At 48.3% G+C, this 22656-nt stretch overlaps 1 protein-coding gene across 1 annotated transcript; it reads left to right on the top strand.

Moving 5' to 3' along the window:
- The first annotated feature begins 537 nt into the window (after positions 1–537).
- VEGFB (vascular endothelial growth factor B) lies at positions 538–15069 on the top strand. The gene is made up of 7 exons (XM_081173408.1): positions 538–1149; positions 4906–4960; positions 7556–7755; positions 9589–9665; positions 10106–10138; positions 12652–12777; positions 14457–15069. The coding sequence occupies exons 1-7, from the start codon at positions 1075–1077 to the stop codon at positions 14500–14502; spliced, it is 612 nt and encodes a 203-aa protein (XP_081029534.1). The 5' UTR covers positions 538–1074; the 3' UTR covers positions 14503–15069.
- Positions 15070–22656: the final 7587 nt, after the last annotated feature.

Genomic DNA, 22656 nt, shown 5'->3' on the forward strand with positions numbered 1-22656 from the left:
TGGCCCAATATAAACCCGCCATGTCATGCTCCCCCCCCAAAAAAAAACCCCCACACACATCACTCAGCAATAGAGCAGACAATGAGGACTGGAATCTTGTTTCATTTTTTAGAGGAGGACCATAGCTCAGTGGCAGAGTGGTTCATCCCTCAATGAGATACTCAGGTAGGGCTAGGAGAAATATTGCCTACTTGCATCTCTGGAGAACGCCTGCCCGTCAGTTTTCAGAAAACAGCTGGATAGTCTAACCATCTGACTCACAACATTGTAGAGTTTGAAGGGACCTGCAGCCTGCTGCCCTCACCAGTTCTAGAGGAAACCTCTCCAAAGCATCCAGCTGTGGCTGCTTTAAGGTGTGATGGGGTGCAGGATGCTGGGGGAAGCAGACCCTCCTTGACCTGTTTGGTTCAAGGTTTTTCTTGGGACAGGGGTGCAAATCCCCCCACCCGTCTCTCTTTCTCTGACCTGCGCCAGCAGCCAGGCTCAGCCTCCCTCCCTCCCTCCCTTAGGGTGGGATTGAACAGTCACATGAGAGCTCGCTTGCCTCCTTCCCTCTCCTCGCTGTGCCAGCAGCTTCTGTCTCCCTCTCTCTCTCTCCCCCCTCGACTTGGAGCCCAGTTACTTCTGCGGCCGCCTGGCACGACGACACCGCCGTCGCCACCTCCTCCCTGGGCAGCGGCGGCGGCAGCAGCAGCTGCGGAGATGCACCTGTACCCACCCCTGGCTCTCCTTGCGCCCAGGTGCTGGGAGTAGGATGGCACCGAGAGAGAAGCGAGAGGCTGCGCCGGGCACCAGGCTGATCTGAGCCATGCCCAGGTGCAGGGGCAATGCCCAGTTCCTGAGTGGCGGCTGCCCGTCGGCTGGGCATTTTGTCTGAGTGGCAAATCCTGGAGGAGGGGCGGGGGGGGGGCGGGAATCCTGGACGACCTCCTTCCCCAATCGACTGGAGAGCAGCCCCAGAAGCTGCCGCCGAGCCAGCAAACTTTGGAGAAAAGTCTCCAAGAGGAGCCCGAGGCGGGCGCGTGTGCCCCCTTGCCCGGCAGGAGCAGCGGCAGCGGCAGCCTTGGCACCACCATGAACGCCCCCTGCGGTGCCCTTCAGCTCCTCTTGGCTACCACCTTGCAGCTGCACTACTGCGCCGCCACGACGGTAGGTGGGCACAGGGAGAGCGTGGCTGGGAGTTGGCACCCAAAAGCCCCTGGCATTGAACAAGAAGCGGGGTGAGAGGACAGAGAGATGGCAAGCAAGTTTGGGGTTTTTTTGTTTCGTTTTGTTTTTTAAATAACTCCCCAGGGGCATGGGGTAGCGAGCTGACACGAATGGGGGCTGGCAGAGAAGGCTGGGTGGGTTTCAGATGGGCATCCAATGCGGAGGAAGACAGAGAGGCGTGTCAGAAGGGGGTGAGGTTATGGGGTGCTGTCAGAACTGCAGGCAGGAGCGAGGCTTTTCTTGAAGGGGGGGAGAGTAGTTCATAGCCCAAACTGGTGTGCCCAGATGGTATAGGACAATAGGAGCCAACTACTAGGGGTCGAGGTCCTTTTGCCTTCCCCCAATAAAATACTAGAAGGGGTGCCCCCCAGTTGATGGGCATTGTCATTCAAATAGTATGTGTGCACTGCGTCATGTGGTCGATTATGCTTTGATTGTCAAAGCTGTGGTGCTGGTTGGACTGTTAAGTTTTTTGGCATTTCTATCTCTCCCCCCCCCCGCCCCACTTTTCCCCCTTTCACTCAAATCCTGATGCTTTGCTTTGGGTGCCCCACTCGAACTGTGTACAAATTCAAAGTGCACCCCCCAAAAAAAAGCCCTCTGGGAACTGTAGTTTACTCCTCGTAGAGTTACAGTTCCCAGTAATCTTAAATAACAGTAGATAGATAGATAGGTAGATAGATAGATATTTGCGGGAGGTGGGGAGAATATGCTTTAAATGCATGGTTTGCGTGCAGTCAGTGAGCATTCCCTCCGGGGTCACAGCTGTGAAAGAGACAGCAAGTGGGTCTATGTAAGGACTTTGCTTGCCAGAGATTAGGGGCCCCTTCGTGTCCTTTACCACACATCTTGTGTTAACTGTGGTTTGGGGAGGGAAGGCGGTAAAGAGGGACAAATGCTCAGAGGCTCTTTGCTTCACAGGGGTTTCCAAGATTCAGCCTTAGTTATTAAAAATCAAAAACAGATCACAGAGCTAAACCTTGGGACACATAAACAATCCTTTCACATTAGCCAGTCACAGAGGTAAAAATCCCCAAAAGATTTCCCTCCAGCTGTGTCTAAATGATAGCCAGAGAGAATATTAGGATTTCGGCTGCTGTCCTATGCAACGCTTACCTTGGAGTAACAGTAAGCTCAGTGGGACTCACTTCTGAGTAAAGTTCTTTAGGATTGCACTGTTAGCTTTTTCTTTAAAAAACCCAACCAGCAATAACCCACCTTGGATCTTATTCATAATTTGCACGCCACTTTTAAAGGCAGGATTTACAAAATAACAGTAAATAATAATAAAGGTTACAAACTAGATAACACTTGTATTTCATTTTCAAATGTTCAAAGCATTGCACATGGATGGAGCCTTACAGCAACATTACAAACCACTGCTCCCCCCCCCACCTCACGCTACAGAGAAGGGCATTTCGTGGGTCAAAGCTTAGAAACAGAGTCACCGTGCACCAATCAGCAGATAGACAAACTTGGCTACTTGGATGTTGGCTATTCAAGAGTTGCGGGTTCTTGCCACATGGCTTCTGACAAATAAATTCCCTCCCTCCCTCCCTTCCTGGCATGGCCCCATGTGCGCTTGCATTTTCTGCCCACCATATGGGTAATTTAAGGATGCATGTGTCCAGCCACCGATCAGGCTGTCATCCTACGCGGAACTGCTGTAAAAGCGCACCACACATTTAAAGCACATGGCTTCCCCCCAAATAACCTTTGAAACTGAGGTTTACCCCTCACAGAGCTACAGTTCCCAGAACCCTTAACAAACTATAGTTCCCAGGGTTGTCTGAGGGAAAACATGTGCTTTTTATGTATGGTGTGGACGTGAACTTTGAGCTGCATAAGACAGCGGGCAGCCACTGGTGGTGGCAGCAGCTGAGCTTTGCTCTTGTTCAAAAGCAACACAGCCACCCGAAAAGCACCCAGGAGCCTGGCAGGGAGGGTGGTGGGTGGTGGGTGGTGGGGGAGCTACTGAGGGACTTTTCCAGGCCCCTGGGGCCTTCAGCCAATGCCCCACTGGCACTGGGCCTGCCCCTTTCCAGCAGCATTCTGGGAAGTGTAGTTTACCCCTCATAGAGCTACAAATCCAAGCACCTTTAAGCTACTACAGTTCCCAGGATTCTTTGGGAAATACAGTGTGAATACAAGCTTTTTTCCTCCAAAGAGCTCAAGGTGGCATATGTGGTTCTCCCCCTCCTCATTTAATTCTCACAACAACCCTGTGAGGGAGGTGAGGCTGAGAGGCCTAGTGGGGATTTGAACTCCTGTCCTCCCAGGTCCCGGTTCAACACCTTAACCATTACACCTACGCTGGGAATTGGCTCAGTGACAGGCATCTCTATGAGCGGACAATATAAATATTCTAAATAAAGTAAAGGTAAAGGTACCCCTGCCCGTACGGGCCAGTCGTGTCCGACTCTAGGGTTGTGCGCTCATCTCACTTAAGAGGCCGGGAGCCAGCGCTATCCGCAGACACTTCCGGGTCACGTGGCCAGCGTGACAAAGCTGCTCTGGCGAGCCAGCACCAGCACAGCACACGGAAACGCCGTTTACCTTCCCACTATAAAGTGGTACCTATTTATCTACTTGCACTTAAGGGTGCTTTCAAACTGCTAGGTGGGCAGGAGCTGGGACCGAATGACGGGAGCTCACCCCGCCGTGGGGATTCGAACCGCCAACCATACGATCGGCAAGTCCTAGGCACTGAGGTTTTACCCACAGCGCCACCCGCGTCCCCATTCTAAATAAAACCGTTTAAAAATCCATTTGCTCCAGGGATCCAGGCTCATTCTTTCCCTCAAAGGATTATGGGTTCTGTACTTTGTTAAGGGTTGCTGGGAATTGCAACTCTGCGAAGGGTGAACTACAGCACCCAGAATTCTTTGAGGGAAAGAATGTGCTTTGAGTGTGCTTTCAATGTATAGTAAGTACACACAGTTGCAGATTATAATTCCTATACCACATTTACAGCCTTCATGTCTTCTGCCCCCGCCCCCGTGAGATCTTTCAGTGGGAGAGAGAGAGAGAGAGAGAGAGAGAGAGAGAGAGAGAGAGAGAGAGAGAGAGAAAGCATCAGGGCTCTTATGATGCTCTTGTTGGCAGAGAGGGCTGCTCCTTCACACCACATGATGTAATTCACTTGTGGAACTCACTGCCACAGGATGCGGTGGTGGCTGCTAGCTTAGACGGCCTTAAAAGGGAGGACTGGACAAATTTGTGGAGGTGGTTGTTCAGCCATGACATGTAAACAGAACCTCCATGTTCAGAGGCAATCTACCTCTTGGGCAGGCACATTTGGGATCCTCAGGAAGTGCCATTAGCGCCAGTCACAAAATGGCTGCCGTGTTTGTGTGTATGTGTGGCATAGCTCAAAAAAGCTGCTCCACCATCACAGAGTGGTGGTGGTGGGGAGAGAGGGGACCATAAAATGGTGCAGACATGTCCCCCACAACAGCGCATGTTTTTAAGTGCCAGAGTTGTGCGCTGGCCGTGGTCTGTCCCCACCAACAGACTCTAGTGGGAGTGTTTTGCAGGATCTGGAGTCTCCGGACCAGGCTCCATGCAGGGCGCATGGCAGTGATCAAGCCCAGAGTTTGCCAGTGCATGGATCCCTGTGGCCCAGATAGCTTGAAGCAGACTTCTCAAAGTGCCTTGCCTATTTCTGATCCGCTGCTGTTTCTGATCTATCTGCAGATTCTGCCGCATCCAACTAATGAGATGGAACCAGTCGTGGAGCCAGATACAGAAGGTAAGAGCCACGGAGTTGGAGGACAGTGGTTTTGAGAGTGGGGGTGCGTATCACTCCTGGACGGAGAGAGAGGGACTGTTAGAAAAAAACACCCCAAAACACATCTTCCTCCAGTCCCAGATTTTGAGCTCACATGTGTTTGTCTAGGACTGCGGAGACCTGGGTTCAAATGCAGCCCACTGCAGGATCTAATCTTGGGTTGGTGACTCTCTTCACAGCCTGGCCCTACCTCACAGGACTGTTGTGACAATAAAATGAAAGGGAAGAGTAGGTTAAATCTGCCCTTTTTGGGTTCTCTCGGTTTCTCATTTCCCCCCAGTTGTAAGTTCATCTCTCTACATTTCTGCACCAGTCTACAATTAAAAATAAATAACCCCCACGAAAATTTATCGGCATTTTAGGGTGGATTTCTCCTAACATGCCCAGGTTTGTTTGCAGTTTTCCTTAATATACACATTTCCCCTCACTGAATAGGGAAAGAAACTAATTAGGAGGATAGGATCTTGAACCTAACTATTGTCGGACAATATTTCCATCCCCTTCCTGTCCGAGTCTCAATAAACTTGCTACCTCCCCCTTTGCTCACAGCTCATGCCTCATTAGCACCACTCTCAAATTTTTAGACTTCTTAACCAGGGCTCTGGTTTATTTTTATTCTTGCTGATGGTTTACAGCACCATGCCCATCAATAATTATGTGTGAGCTTTATTAGCTATTTCTTCCATTTGTATCACACTCCAAGGGGCTCTCTCTGGGAGTGAGGAAGAAATTTGGTTTGCACTGAAACCTGAACTAACAAACTCCAACATTCTGAAATGATACACAAACCAAAACAGCGGCCCTTAAAAATTCCTAATTTTGCAATGCTATTCTCTAGCCAATGTGTCTAGAAATGTATGTACTACTAGAAAGTGTCTAAATATACATATATTCCTGAAAATGACGGACAGAAATGGATTACGTCAGGGGAAATTGCTTTGCCAAACGATGCGCATGTCAGGCAAAGTTCAGTACCAAGATGTCACCTCACCTCAAAAAGGATATCGTACAGTTGGAAAAGTTTCCGAAAAGCTCAACCTAAAATTGTCAAGGGGATGGAGCAGGGGTCAGCAAACTTTTTCAGCTGTAGGCCGGTCCACTGTCCCTCAAACCTTGTGGGGGGCTGGACTATATTTGGGGGGGGGTGAACGATTTCCTATGCCCCACAAATAACCCAGAGATGCATTTTAAATAAAAGCACACATTCTACTCATGTAAAAACATGCTGATTCCTGGACCATCTGCGGGCCGGATTTAGAAGGCAATTGGGCAGGATCCGGCCCCCGGGCCTTAGGCTGCCGACCCATGGGATGGAGCGACAACCGCTGTGAGGAAAGGTTCCAGCCTTGGGACTTTTTGGCTTAGTAAAAATCTCAACAAGAGGTGACATGACAGAAGTTTATAGAATTATGCATGGTGTGTAGAAAGTATATATATATGTGGAGGGAATTTTTTCCTCTCTCTTTATAACACTAGAACTCATGGCTATCCAATGAAGCTGAACGTTGGAGGAATCGGGACAGCTATATATAAAAAAGTACTTCTTCACTCAGCACACAGTTAAGCTGTGGAACTCCCTCCCACTGCAGGCAGTGACAGCCACCAGCCTACATGGCTTTGAAAGAAGATTAGAGAAATTCATGGGGTAGGGGGCTATCTGTGCCTCCTAGCCATGATGATTATGCTCTGCCCTCACAGCTGGAGGCAGTAAAGCTCCTGATTTCCCCCTTGCTGAAAAACACAAGAGGGGAGAGAGTTCTTGTGTCCGAATCTTGCATGAGGTGGGTTCCCCACAGGCATCTGGTTGGCTACTGTGAGAACAGGATGCTCTCACAGTAGCCACTGGCCTGATCCAGCAGGCTCTTCTTATGTATATATTGGGGTAAATACACACTAAAACACTGACAAAAAATGAGGAGCACTTTAAAAACAAAAAACAACACCCAGCTGCAAATGCGGAAATGAGGAGAACTGAATTTAAGCCAGGATAAATGAGAAACTGAGATTGACAGATTTGCCCATCCCTAGTCAGAGCCACCAAATTACCCGTATTTTTCGCTCTATAACACGCACCAGACCATAACATGCACGTAGTTTTTAGAGGAAAACAAGAAAAAAAATATTCTAAACGAAATAGTGGATATATGATTTTTGTGGTTCATGCTGTGGCCACAGACATGTGATCTGGCAGTGAGTTTGGAGTAGCCCAATGCAAAAATCCTGAGGATCCATGTGGATCCATGCTTTGTAACCACGGAGGAGGAAAGGAAGGGGAACCATGGATCATCTGCTCATGACTGCAGCAGATCCCACCCGCCACCCGTAGGCATTCGCTCCATAACACGCACAGACATTTCCCCTTACTTTCTAGGAGGAAAAAAGTGAGTGTTATGGTGCAAAAAATACGGTAAATGTTTAAATCTGTTTGAAATGGATACCTCCGCCTCCATCCCTCCTCAGAGATAGCCCTCTGACAATGATTTTAACCCCTTCTTCTTCTTCTTCTTCTTCTTCTTCTTCTTCTTCTTCTTCTTCTTCTTCTTCTTCTTCTTCTAGTGGTGAGGTTCCTGGAGGTGTTCAGCCGCAGCGCCTGCCAGGCCAAGGAGACAATGGTATCTCTGGACAAGGAATACCCAGACTTGGTCATCAGTCACCTCGTTGTGCCCTCCTGTGTGGCTCTAAAGCGCTGTGTCGGCTGCTGCGCTGATGAATCGGCACAGTGTATGCCGTCCCGGACGTATACAGTGACCATGGAGGTAATGAACTGGGGCAAGAATAGGGGAAATCCCCTCAGTAAGGCCAGGACAGAGAACCTTTTGCCCTCCAGATTGGTGGTGGTGGCAGCCGACAGCTATGTTATCCCTGTGGAGGCAGGATGCCTCCGAATTCATGTGGGGAGAGTTGCCCTCAGAGACAGCCGTTGTGGGTTTCTCAGAGACATCAGGTTGGCCACTGTGGGAAAAACAATGAGCCACAGGCCTGATCCAGCAAAACTCTTCTTATATTCTTGGTGGGGGCAGACTGAGGTGGGTGGGCAGTGCCCCTTTCATCCTAAAGGGCTAGCCTTCACGGCTCAGGAGATTTCCAGGACACCCAGCACCCTTCAAGAAGAGGGTAGGATCCTGCAAAGTTGATAGGCCAGTTCTTGGTTACATGTGAGGTTAACTTGCCCCCACCTGCAAAAATGAAAAAGTATATAAGTGAACCACCGCCACAAAATCTGGTGTTTTGTTTTTTTTTGTTTTCCAGAATATTTGCTCTGGTTTGTTCTCAATATCATTATAAAAATAAAAAGCTTCACAATATTTTTAGACATATCAGCCACATTCATACCACAAACGGAAAGCACTATGATACCACTTTAAACGGTCATGGCTTCCTCCCAAAGAATTCTTTGTTAAGGGGGCCTAGGGTTGCTAGAAAACCCCAATTCCGCTTGCAGAGTTACAGTTCCCAGAGTGGTTTAACAAGCAATCCCTCTCCACAGAGAGCTCTGGAAAATGTAGCCCTGCAAAGTGAGTAAAAGTATCTTTAAAAGTTACATACACATATACTGTCCTTTGACTAGTTAGTTATTCAGCTACTTGGTGATTTTTATTTTATAAGGTGGGAGTTCTTTTTTTTAGGCCCCTAAAGTCTGCATTTTGCAGAGTGAGGAACCTCTGGCTTGGGGAGAAGCAGCCTCACAGGCCAAATTTGGACCCCATGGTGGGTAAAATTTGGCCTGTGAGGCTGCTTCTCTCCAAGCCATGCCCACTCGCCCCACATCTGATGGGTAAGGTAAGGTAAAGGACCCCTGGACGGTTAAGTCCAGTCCAAGCTGGCTATGGGGTTGCATCGCTTATCTCACTTTCAGGCCAAGGGAGCCAGTGTTTGTCCTCAGACAGCTTTCTGGGTCATGTGACCAGCATGACTAAACCGCTTCTGGTGCAATGGGACACCGTGACAAATGCCAAAACACACGGAAATGCCATTTACCTTACCGCTGCAGTGGTACCTATTTATCTACTCACGCTGGTATGCTTTCGAACTGCTAGATTGGCTGAAGCTGGGACAGAGCAATGGGAGCTCACCCCATCGTGCGGATTCAAACTGCTGACCTTCTGACTGGCAAGCCCAAGAGGCTCAGTGTGGTGTAGTGGTTAAGTGTGGTGGACTCATAATCTGGTGAACTGGGTTCGATTCCCTGCTCCTCCACATGCAGCTGCTGGGTGACCTTGGGCCAGTCACACTTCTCTGAAGTCTCTCAGCCTCACTCACCTCACAGAGTGTTTGTTGTGGAGGAGAAAGGGAAAGGAGATTGTTAGCCGCTTTGAGACTCCTTCGGGTAGTGATAAAGCAGGATATCAAATCCAAACTACTCCTCCTCCTCCTCCTCTTCTTCTTCTTCTATGGTGGTTTAGACCACAGCGCCACCCACGTCCCATCTGACGGGTAGAGATGCTGGCATGACTAAGGATGATGGGAGCTTGTCCAACATCATCTGGCGGGCCACCGGGCCTCAATCCCTTGCCCAGATGAATTCTGGGTCAGAACCAGCAAGACTCCTCTTATGGTCTCCTTTTTCCTTCCTTTCTCCCATTCTCCAGGTGTTATTGTTGAGCAAGTTCCAACGCAGCCACTTGCAGCAGCTGACTTTTGAGGAGCACGCTACCTGTGAATGCAGGTGAGAGAGTCGGAAGGGTGGGGGGCTGCTGAAGAAGAGACAGTTGATTGGGACCATTCCGTGATACCCACCAACCTGGATGGCTTCAAAGGAGGATTAGACAAATTCATGGAGGAGAAGGTTACTAGCCAGTGGCTATTAGCTAGAATGGCTAGGTTCACCCTTCTCTTTCAGAAGCAGTTATGATCCCAAATGCCAGTGCCAGAGAGCCTCGGGAGGGGAGATCGCTCCTGTGTTTAGGTCCTGCTTGTTTCTGTGAGAACAGGATGGTGGACTAGACGGGCCTTTGGCCTGATCCAGCAGCCAGACTCTTATTATGTTCTTAAGCCAGTTATAATTCTGATTGCAGGCTTGAAGGGGAAGAGCAATGATTAGGTAGTGCTGCGAGCCATCAATGCCAAACAAGCACCAAATACTAACCTTATTCTTCTGCTTTTCAGACCAAAGGAAGTTTATAGATTGCCCACGCACAGGTAAAAAAAATTATCCCTCTTATAGGCCTCTATTGTTTGTTTGTTTGTTTGTATGTTTTTTTGTTTGTTTGATTAAAGAATTTGGAGAAGTGGCAGGCTTTAAGCTGAATATAACAAAAACAAAAATGCTTGTTAAAAATGTAACCACAGAAGAAAAGGATGATTTAGAAAACATATTGGGCCTGAAAATCTCCTCAAAAGCGAAATACCTGGGTATTTGGATCACCCCCAAGAACATAAACTTATTTCAGGATAATTACACCAAAACTTGGTTAGAGATTAGAAAAAACTTTGTAACCTGGAGTAAACTAAAATTAACATTTCTGGGTAGGATTTCCATTATATAGATGAATGTGCTTCCAAAATTAATCTTTTTATTTCAAATGATTCCAATACTGGGTGAAGCAGGTTGTCTCAAGATATGGCAAAGAGAAATTTCCAAATTCCTGTGGGAAGGGAAGAAACCTAGGATTAAACACCTGATCTTAATAGACATAAAAGAGAGAGGAGGCTTTTCCCTACCCGACCTAAAACTTTACTACGAGGCAGCCTGTTTCACCTGGCTAAAAGATTGGTGCACGTTGCAGGATTCGGACCTCCTGGACCTGGAAGGTTTTGACAACCGTTGGGGATGGCACGCCTACCTAATATATGGAAAAGAGAAAATTCATAAAAACTTTACCAACCATATAATAAGAAAGTCACTCTTTGCTGTATGGGAAAAATATAAAAACTTGATGGAGCCTAAAGTCCCATGGTGGACTTCTCCAGTAAAATTATCCCTCTTATAGGCCTCTCTTGTTTGTTTGTTTGTTTGTTTGTTTGTTTGTTTGCTTGCTTGCTTGCTTGCTTGCTTGCTTGTGTGTGTAGGTTTTAATTACCCTCAAGCCCCCTGTACCAATATACAAACATTACAGTCAAACCTCCATTTACGTTTACCCTCTGGTTACGTAAACTTTGGGATGCGTGCATGGCAAAACCAGAAGTATTTTACTGGGTTTCTCTGCGCTGTCTGCGCATGTGCAGAAGCAGTCCTCAGGTTCGGGAAACCTTAGGATCTGACCGGACCTCCAGAACAGATCCCACTCTGAAACTTGAGATGTATATTTTTACGACCCACCTTATTTCTGTGGTTGTAGGTTTTTAACTGGTTTTTAATATTTTTAATAGCTGTAATTGTTGTTACCTGCTCTTGGAACTTAGGGTAAAAGGTGGGTAATTAATAATTTTAATATTGTAGTAATAATGATGGCAATGATGATTATGCTGGGGGAGCATCAATAGAATCATAGAATTTTAGAGTCGCAAAGGTCATCTAGGGTCACCTAGTCCAACTCCCTGCATTAAAATACACCTTATGGTTCTTAATATTGGTTGCATCCAATATTAGCAGTGGTGGAGCAAGCCAATCGGGCGTCTGCCCTGTCCCCAAGGGGCCTCCGAGGAGTCTGCCTGCCTCCTCCCACTCAGCTGCCCTACAGCTGAGGGGGAGGCGGCATTTGGGGCAGTGTGGAGAGACACGTGACTCAGGCGCACTGCAGGTGCCACCCGGCATTTTGTCACCCCCTCAGTGGTGACACCTGCGGCAGACCGCCCCCACCACACCACCCTTGCTCCGCCCCTGAATATTAGTCCTACTCAGCATAGGCCCCTTGAAATTAATGGGCATGAGTGACATAGATTATTAATTTCAGGGGGTCTACCCTGAGTAGAATTTCGGCCCCATTTGCAGTATACGCTTATAACAGTATTACACCACTTTAACATTCTGAAAGCTATAGTTTGATAAGGGTGCTAAGAGATGTTAGTAGACCCCCCCCCCTTATTCCCCTCAGTTCTCTGAGTAAACAATCAACCCCTCTTCCCTGGGAACTCTGGGAATTGTAGTTCTGTGAGAGGAATAGGTGTCTTCTGACAACTCTCAGCACCCTTAACAAACAATGGACACAACCCAGAGCCATAAGTAATTGGACCAGATAACCTTTCAAACAGAGGACTCACTCTAGTCATATTCAGTTTATTTATCGATCACATTTTCCACAAATACATCTATGTTCAAAGCAGTTCGCATAAAGGCAATCCAAATACTGTATAACAATAATTCATTTATATCCTGCTTACAATTAATTTCTATCTATACCTCTTAACACTGCTTAATTGACAAGGTAGTACAGTGAAAATACATAATAATACCAATAGTGGGGGGGGGGGAGAACAATCAACGGTTCATGTAACGTACATCGAAATTTAAATGAACACAAAGCTCACCAATAGGTAAACTTTAAAAAAAAAATCCAATAATGTTGCAACCAAAAATAGCCCCAAAGCTCCAAATCGAGGAGTGTCCTTTGTAAAAAGGAGACACATACCCTCCATATGCTAAAAGGCACAAGAGGGACGCTGTCTGAAAACAATTAAAAAGAGAGGAAATGTGGGGTGAGCTTGTAACCCCACACATTTGGAAGGCACCCCTCCAAGATGTTGCTTCATCTGGCATTCTCCTCTCCCAACAGCCCGCCCTGTGCGCCCTGTCCGGACAGGAAGAAGCGGGTCAACCCACTGACATGTGAATGCGTATGCAAGCGTGACTCCGTCCGTTGTCAGCAGCGTGGCTGGGAACTCAACAAGGCCACTTGCAGGTGGGGTTCGCCTCCCTCCCCCCCCCAACCCTGAACATCCCCCTAATGGTAGGCTTTCAGGCCAGGGACCGCCAGTGTAGTACCTTCCAGATACTATTGGGCCTGAGGGAATCTCGGGCCAAGTGCGTGCTAGTGGCACCCCCTCCCCCCAATCTTTTGGTGGGCGCTGGCAGGCTTTAACAGGCAGCAGCTCCAACCAGTAGCAACGACGTCAGATCCGTGGCTTAGGGCCACCATTTTAATTGCCCACAACTCCCAGGGCATTATGGGAAACATTACCTCTTAAGGTACATGGATCCAAGCCAACAACTTGGCTTATTTCATTTCATAGAATCGTAGAGTTTGAAGGGACCCCAATGGTCATCTCGTCCAACGCCCTGCAATGCAGACATCTCAACTAAAGTGTCCATGACACAGCCTCTGCTTAAAAACCTCCAATGAAGGAAAAAATCCACAAGCCACAGAGGGAGACTATTCCACTTGTCAAACAGCTCTTGCCGTCAGAAAGTTTTCCCTGATGTTTAGTCAGAATCTCCTTTCTTGTAACTTGAAGCCATTGGTTTGAGACCTACCCTCAGGAGCAGGAGAAAACATGGTGGCTACATCTTCTGTGTGGAACAAGCAAGTTTTCTCCTGCTATGGGGGGTATAACTCAAACCAACGGCTTCAAGTTTTTAAACTTTGGTTCCCCATTATGAAAGTCACCCTTTTCGGAATGCAGGTGCCAGACGGAGGGGGTGGGGCTAGTTTTCTGAATGCACCCCAGAAAACATTTCTACCTCCTGTGACCCCTTGAAGGGACGCAAGCAGAGACGGTTACTCTGTTTGGGCAAAGGGGTCCCTCCCCACCACCCTCAGTCTGCCCTCAGTCAATGCCAACAATGTCTAGGCAATACGATGACCATATACATATGTAATAGACAATCTTTATAGAATTCCTTCAAACCATACAAAGTTCAAAATGAAATCGTTAGTCTCAAAGTCTCTGAAAATCTTTAAATGAAGCGAGGTACCAAACTTTGTACGATGAAAGACAAGCTGTGAAGCTTTGTGTATTCAACAAATATGATGTCCATCACTGAACAGTGATTCCGGATATTGACTACTGTTTCGTAGAATTCTTTGTCAGCATGGTGACTACATTATTACATGAGCACTGTTCCACAGCATTTGATATTTTCATTTACGTGCATTCATTCAAAATAAGATGGGTTTATGAAGCATTCTATATCCTCGCACCACACTGACGAAGAATTCTACGAAACAGTAGTCAATATGCGGAATCACTGTTCAGTGTTGGACATTATATTTGTTGAATACACAAAGCTTCACAGCTTGTCTTTCATCGTACAAAGTTTGGTACCTCGCTTCATTTAAAGATTTTCAGAGACTTTGAGACTAACGATTTCATTTTGAACTTTGTATGGTTTGAAGGAATTCTATAAAGATTGTCTATTACATATGTATATGGTCATCGTATTGCCTAGACTATTGACGTTCTCTTTGCAACACAGGGGTTTGTTTGGATATTCAGTCAATGCCTGCCTGCCTTCTCCTTACAACTGTCATTGCCTCTGCTCCCACCTATTGCTGGGCCCCCTGACTTCCGCCCTGCCAGTCCCCACAGGTATAAAGAAACCAGGAGGACATTTTTAAAGGAGGGTTTATTCTTGCTGCAGGTGTGTGAAACACCGCAGGCGATCTGGCAGGAAAGCAAAAGCGTAGCTGCACGGGAAGCCAGGACTTGGAGGAGTTTGGATCTCGGACCTTTCTCGGTCGGGGATGACTTTTCTCTGGTGGGAATGAAGCACGGGACTTGCCAAGGAGACGTCCGATGGTCGCTGGGGAAGGAGAAGCAGTCTTCTTTATCTACCACTGCAACACCGTACCGGATTACCTCTCTTCACAGCGGAAGGAGGCTGTACCACACGCAAGAGCCGTACCACACTCCCACGGAAGGCAGACTGAAGGAGCATCTCCTCAGTGTCAGGACACTGAGATCGGTCCCACTCATATTTAAAAACAACAACCGCTAAACTGGTCGTCTGTTTGTCCTGGGCCTCCCCTGGGCTGCTTCTAATTTATAACTGTCTCTCCTCTGAGGGAGCTTTCTTTTCTTTTCCCACCCGCCCCTCACTCGCTTTCTTCCCACGTTTTGCGGTGCGTTGGGGAAGCTTCCGGCATCCCACCCTCTTCCAGGCCGAAGGAGAAGAGTCACAAAGAGCCGCTCTTTTATGAGAGGTTATGAGAGGGAATATTACACTTAACATAAAGATCTGCCACTAAGACACAGCTCCTGGGAGCAGCGACCTCTCTGCCTTGTGTGCCTTCCAGAACGCCATCCCACAATGCCGTTCTTCTTCATCATAGGTAGTTTGCGTGGGGTTCGCCCATTTTAGTGGGCACATTTACAAACCAGAGAAGTTGTTGTGGGCAACACACACACACACACTGCAGATCAAGCACAGACTGCCGTCTAGTTTATGAGCTAGCCTGATTTCAGCAGGGGACCCTGTGGGCGCCAGGAAAGGCTTCTGTGAGTTACCTGTGCCGGGCGCCATGTTTGCAACCCTGCTTGACAGAGTCACAGCGGCAAAGGACAAGCCTCATGGTAGCTCAGTAATGGAGCATCTAAATTTCAAACAGAACGTGCCAGGCTCAGTCCCTCATGGCGTCTCCAGGAAGGGCTAGGAGTGACTCCCTGCCTGAAACCTAAGAGGGCAGCTGCCAGTCAGAGTAAACAATACTGAGGTGGATGGGCCAATGGTCTGACTCAGTAGAAGGCAGATTCCAATGCTCCTAAATTTAGATTAGGACAGGGTGGGGAGAAGGAGGCAATGTGTGGGGTGAGTTCAGCTGTATTTTCAAAGGTATTTTGGATTTTACAGTGAGAGTGTTATCGTTCATAATAGTTTCCAGGGTTAAACATCTGGGGAAATTTGGCTTTACTTAAATGTTTATGAAGCCCAGGGCACTTCAGCTTATGAGTGACCGTTGATAAGCCTGCCCACTCAAACAAATGAATGCATGTACTGACATACACAAACACCAAACAGAGCAGCTATTTCCCCTTGCGCACGCACACACACAAAAGATTTAGGAAAAGAATCCTAAGTCAGGGGGAAACCCCAAAAACACTCCAGTAAGGACTGAGCATACTCAATGGCCCCAGAAAGGTGGTTGACTATTAGGTGGCTATGGAATGGAGTGTTCTGGAATAGGGCACAGCTAGCTGGATTCTCAAACAACATCTTGCTGTGCTGCAGCATCTTGTTGCAGCTCCAACTTAACAATTAACAGTCTAGCAATGTATATGATGCTTCACAGGTTAGAGCAGATGTTAGGTAAGCCCCCTGCCCCTAGGAGCGGTCAATTCAAATGTTGAATCTGGAGTTAATGAAAGCAAGATGTTTGGAGGAATAAGGAATAGGTAAAGGTAAAGGGACCCCTGACCGTTAGGTCCAGTCGCGAACGACTCTGGGGTTGTGGTGCTCATCTCGCTTTACTGGCCGAGGGAGCCGGCGTACAACTTCCAGGTCATGTGGCCAGCATGACTAAGCCACTTCTGGCGAACCAGAGCAGTGCACGGAAACGCCGTTTACCTTCCCGCTGGAGTGGTACCTATTTATCTACTTGCACTTTGACGTGCTTTCGAACTGCTAGGTTGGCAGGAACAGGGACTGAGCAACGGGAGCTCACCCCGTCATGGGGATTCGAACTGCCAACCTTCTGGTCGCCAAGCCCTAGGCTCTGTGGTTTAGACCACAGCACCACCCACGTCCCTAGGAATAAGCATGAGCAAATGCAATGCTATTTGTGCAGGAGATTTGTGAGCAGACTTCCCATATCCCCCTCCCCCAATTTACCTAATGGAGGCCAGAAGGGACTCTAATTTTGGCCAGGGCAATGCTGCTCAGGGAAGATAGGCTTTATTTTATTTTATGTATTTATTTAAATAATTTTTATTTTGCTCTTCAGCCAAATAAAGACTTCTAGAGCAGCATATAGGCAACCGTAAATGAGACATTTATGGCTGCTCTCAGGCTTACATTCTAAAAAGACACAGCACAAAAGGAAAATGGGTGGGGAGGGAGAAGGAAATAATCAAACTCAGGTGCACGTTCTTAATTACAGCTACTTCTAGTGGCCAGCTTGTCTGGAAAACCTCAAGGAAAGGAGGAAATTTGTATTTCACCCTTTCTCCTGTGCCATTTCCTGAATCAAAACCTTCCCACTCCCCGCCAAGTTGCTATTAGCCCACAGTGGAAAACATCCCGGGCACACGCATGTTTACTGTGGCATTAAAACCTTAATCTCTATTCATCTACAGCAGATGTGGAGAACCTTTGGTCCTCCAGATGTTGATGAACTACAACTCCCATCAGCTCCAACAAGCGTGGGCAGGGGCCAGGGGATTTATAATTCACCAACATTTGGAGAGCCAAAGGTTCCCCACACCTTATAGATCTCAATGGTGTTTGACAGAGTAAAAGGGTGCAAGCTTACAAATTAGAAATTGCCTCAGGGGGGAGGAAGGAAATGTAAAGGAGTGCTGGTGGAATATTTCAGTGAAACATATTTAGCCCCAGCTGCTGCTGAATACATGGAAGCAGACTTTCTGCCAAAGGTTTTGCAAAAGGAAAAAAAGCGGGTGGCGGTGCTATGAATGGATGGGAAAGTATCCACAAGGGATCCCTGTTATACCCTAGAGGAGGCTGCCTCATTCTGAGAAGGGCATTCTTTGCATTTCTGGAAGAGACAAGCAAGTCTTCTGCCAGGCCACAGAGATGCAAAAATCCAGAGTCTACCCTCTACCTGCCCCAGCATCCTGCTTCCGTCAGTGGTCAGCAGCCAGATGCCCCTGGGAAGCCCACAAAGCATGGCATGGAGACAATAACCATTGCCAGCATCTGCCAGCATCTGGTATGGAGCAGACTGCCCCTGCTTGTGGAGGCTCCATTTGGCTCCATGTCTACTAGCTGCTCAACTTGTTCCCATTTAGCTATTATGGCTAATGGGCAGCTGTTTATAAACTGGCAAGGTATTTTGGCCAGGGTGAAGCAGTGCCGGGCTTTTCCTGCAGCTCCAGTTGGGCTGCCGTTGTTAGCACAGCGCCTTCCCTCTGGCCCTCCCCAGCCCCGTGGAACTCGACTCCTCTTTTCAGGGCCCGTGAATGACTGAGTCCCTCGCTCCTTTCTTTCCCAGGCTGGCTGAATGGGCCCAGCCATGCCCAGCGTTGGCAGTGCCAGGCGGAGACGTGCTTCTCCGCATGGATTCCCCAGCCCATGCCGGCTGTGTGTGCCAGTGTGTGTGTGTCAGGTGGGGGGGATCCTGGCTGTGTGAGTTTCACATAAGTAGAAGAATAAGGAGCTGGCTCTGTAACAACAAGCAGCTTGATCCTAAATGGGGACGTGCGAGGACTCCAAAGGCTTCCCATTTGCGGAAGCCACGGGTTCTTCAACCTGGAAACCTTTGAATCCTAGAAACTGTGTGTGCTTATGCACTCCTCGTGTGCTCAGGGGAAGGCTTGTCATTTCTTCCTTCGTACGCATATCACTGGGCAAAACCCTGCCATCCAGATAATTACATGCGGGCATTCCAAATGTTGCTGGACTTGCGACTCAGCCAGCGTGGCCAGGAATGATGGGAACTGTAGTCCAGCAGTATCTGGAAGGAGGCAGGTTCCCCAGCCCTTCACAAAGATCTACAGCTCTCTGAATGTTTTAACAGGTAGGTGGGACAGCCCACATGCCCATCATCTGATGCTACATTGATGTAAAGTGATTGGCAGGTGGGTTTTCCCACCCATTTGTCCAAGTTGGCCCTTGGGAGTGGCCCAAGCAGAACCAGACTTCCTGAACAGGATGGGTCAATCCTACTTACTGCAGGGTTCAGGTACAACAGCCAGTTTCCCCATGAAATGACATCAGGTGTGGGGCAGTTGGCCATGGGGGCAGAAAAATGGCGGGACAAATAGGGAAGTCTGATGTTTGGCCTGTGAATTAGGTTTGGCCCGTTGACCCCTGAACTAGAGACTAGCTTTCCCTTTGCGGCACGGCAAAAAAGCATTGCTTTTCACATCTCTGTGAGTCTGGTTCCTGGACCAGGGACAGTGACAGAGCCAAGGGTGCTGGGGGGAGGGGGGTGTCAATTCTAACTCGTGGCCAAAATTGTCCACCAAAACAGAGGCTGGGAAACAGACAGTTGCTCTTTGACATATATGGCTAAATCGCATCACAAAACTGCACTGAGCTGGCAGCACGGCTGCCTTTGAAGGTCTTGTCTTTAGAACGGCTGGTTGGCCTTGAGATGACGTGTCCGTGGTCCTCTCTCCTTTCTGCTCATTTTGTCACACTTGCAAGTATTTACATACAGTATTTCGCTATCGGCTAGTCTCCAGACCATATATGTCTAATATATTGCGATGGTCTCTTTGGAAGGGTTTGCACTGAGTGTGTTCACAGCCTCGGCCCTGGCGCCTGGGCCTCTGCACAATATTTCACCCTTCCCCTTCTCTGGCTGACGTGTGCCCGGGAGCTTCCTGCCTCTCCCCCCCCCCTTGACCAGGTCACATACCATACTCTGCTATCTATTATTCCTAGGGCTGCCAGACCTCCAGGGCTGCCCTGAAGCCTCCAGGTTTGCTTGGCCCCTTCCAGCTGGCAGGGGGAGGCACAAATCTCCACGTGGGAGAGAGTGCCTGAAAGAAAATTGATCAAGAAGACTACGCATGCAGCTTGCAAGCTTTAGTCCAGCAGGAACCAGCTCCAAATTATTGCACAGACTCTCTAAGGGGTCTGCCCTCCTCCCCTCCCCTCTCCCAATTAACCTCCGTCTCCAGGGCTCAGTGGGGGGAGGGAGCGCAAAGGAAGAACCACCCCCATCACAACACCAGGGCTTGTCTCCCTATGACCCCCAGGGCTAGCCCGAGGTGTTTTGCCTACACCCTGCCACCAATCTTGCCCTGATGCGGTGGCAAGGGCAGTGGGGTTATGTGGGACACGGGTGAAAGCCTGCTGGGGCGGGGAGGCAGATCTGCTGCCTGAAGCAAGTGGCTTCATCTTGCCTAATGGATGGACCGCCCCTGATGATGTCACCAGTGGCCTCCTCTAGGTCTCAGGTTTGGGCCCCGAAATTTCAGGGTCTGGGCTGCTCCTGACCTGGGCCAACCCTAATTATTATTATTTTACTAAATTTATAAATTTATAAGCCAGCAATTTACACAGGGATTATGTTCCAGGGATTGCACCTAAAGCCAAAATTGCACATAGTCAAAACACATTGGGTGCAATGGCGCTTGGGATTGCAGAAGTATTTTTTCCTGAATGCTGGCCCCCTAACTGCCCCCTTAATAAATACTGTGTATTTTTTAATCTTTCCCAAGTCCATAAGGCTGAATGTGCACAAGATACATACACACAGGTTGTGGGCTTACGGTACAGTACTGTAATTCCTCCAAAGGATCCCAGGGTGGCAAACATGTCAGTACCAAAAGAATACCCGGAGTGATTTAGCCACCAATCCCTTTCCCCAGGGAATTGCAGCTGTGGGAGGGGAATAGCAGTCTCCTAACAACTCTAGTTCAGACTTTTCAGTTAAAACAGGAGTGGGGAACATTTTTCCAGCTTGAGGGCCACATTCTATTCTTGACAAGTTCCTGGGGGCCACATGTCAGGGGTGGGCGGGGCCAAAGGCAAAAGTGGGTGGAGTAACAAATGTAAATCTTACCTTTGTGCAATTGGTTGGTTTCTATATACACATTCTATTCCCCATCCAGATAAGCAAGAGCATTATCACAGTTCAAGGACAGGTTCCAGGCAGGCAAAACCCTCAAGGAGGTTGCAGAGTTGGGCTCTGGAGGGGGTGTGGCCTGGGGAGAGTCCCAAGGGCCAGATGGAGGGCTGTGGAGGTCCATATGGTCCATATGGGGCTGAGGTCCCCCATCCCTGGGTTAAGAATCAAAGACACCCAAGAGAAGCACGATAGAGGGTGATAAAAGTATGTGTTGCGTGAAGAAAGTAGGAAGGCGATTTACCCACCCTCTCTTGTAATAATGGAACTTGGGGCTAGCCAACAAAACTGACTGGCAAGAGATCCAGAACAGCCAAAATAAATTTAGTTCATCACATAGTGCATTGCTAATTTATTGAATTGGCTGCCTCAGGAGGTGGTGGTGATAGCAACTTTCCCTGGCTTTGAAATGGGATAGGACACATCCATGGAGGAAAATCGATGGCTCCAGGATTTGGGAGTGGTCTCAGGCACTGAACTCTCATTGGGCCCCCATAATTTGGAAGAGCCCTGATGTGCAAACTGAGACTTCTCCCAGGCTACTCCCGATCTTCCTGGGTGTTTTGTTCGAAGAAGACGTCGCAGCGCCATGGGTCTTGGGGCCCTGGTAAATACCAAGTGCTGCCAACCTTCTGGAAGCAGCCTTACTGCCACAGCTAAAATAGAACTTCCATGTCCAGAGGCACAATACCCAGAGAACAGGGGAGGACTGTTTCCTCCATCCCTTTGCTTGTGGTCTTCCCGAAAAACATCTGACTGGCCGGCCTTGGAAACAGGGCATTGGATGAGAGTGACCTTTGGCCACATTCAGAAACAAGATTCTTGGAAGTGGAGGGGACCTGTGGGGCCTCCTAACTCGGGTTCATCTCCCTTGTCCTATAGGCAGCCTGGGACACAGGGCCATGTCTTTCCCAGGAATGGGCATTTGGAAAAGCAGCCTTGTGGGGTTTCCAAGCAGACTTTGGCCCTAACCTTGGAAGAGTCAATATTTACAGAGTCCAGTTGGAGGCCTGCATGTTGAGTTGGGGGGAGAAATCTCTCTCCGCAGCCACCTTTCCCAAGGCCACTACTAAAAGCTAGGAAGGGAGGATGGGTGTTGGCGCACAAAAATACTAGAGGATCAGGGGTGAATGACCCCTTCCTCTTACTCGTTTGGTTTGCATCATACAAAGAGAGGCTGCAATGCAGTGGGTACAGCACATTTGGGGAAGGGCCATAGCTCAGAGGTAGAGCATCTGCTTTGCATGTAGAAGGTTCCAGGTTCGATCCCTGGCATCTCCACGTATCCCTGGCAAAGATCCCTGACTGAAATCTTGGACAGCCACTACCAGTCAATGTAGACTGAGAGCTAGATAGATCCAAGATCTGAGGCAGGTTCTTGTGTTCGTAAATTCACCTGACTGCGGGGGCAGGGGGTAGGAAATCACTTATGAATGTCTACTGGGGAGTAAGCCCCATTTCCTATCAGTGAGATTTGCTCCAATGTCAGTGTGCATTGGACTGCTGAAATAAATGAAAAATATTAAATCAATGAATACATTAAAAATAAAGTGCATGCCAAGGAAGATTTTGCCCAATGATTTTTTTAAAAAATTAAAATCAATTTTTATTGTTAACCACTTGGGAGCTGGCTGAAATGTAGGTTTTACAATGCATGGGGAGAAAGTAAAATAAATTAAATTAACAATTAAAAAATAAAATAAAACCGCATTAAGGAAATAATATGTTCCAAAATTTCACCAAGAGGCTCACTTTACGACAGACTTATTTGTTGGAAGCTGCCCAGTGTGGCTAGGGCCCTCCTAGTCAGATGGGCGTGGTAATCATCATCATCATCATCGGAGCCACGTGATGAAGACGAGGCCACTTTCAGAGAGGCCGAGGAGCCCCCTTTCTCCACTTCAACACCAGGGGGCGCTCTCACACGTCAGTGCGCCTACTGCAGCTCATATGCCTCAGCCCAGAACGGAAATGACGCCTTGCCCTCGTCACGTGCAAGCCGAGGCCGTTATAATTTTTGTATTTTGAAGGGGGGGGACATGCCTTTATTTCTCTGATTATTTCTCCCATGTCCCGAGAGAAGAGAAC

This window comes from Podarcis bocagei (assembly GCF_964188305.1).
Source record: "Podarcis bocagei genome assembly, chromosome: 16".
NCBI classification, from domain to species: Eukaryota; Metazoa; Chordata; class Lepidosauria; order Squamata; family Lacertidae; genus Podarcis; species Podarcis bocagei.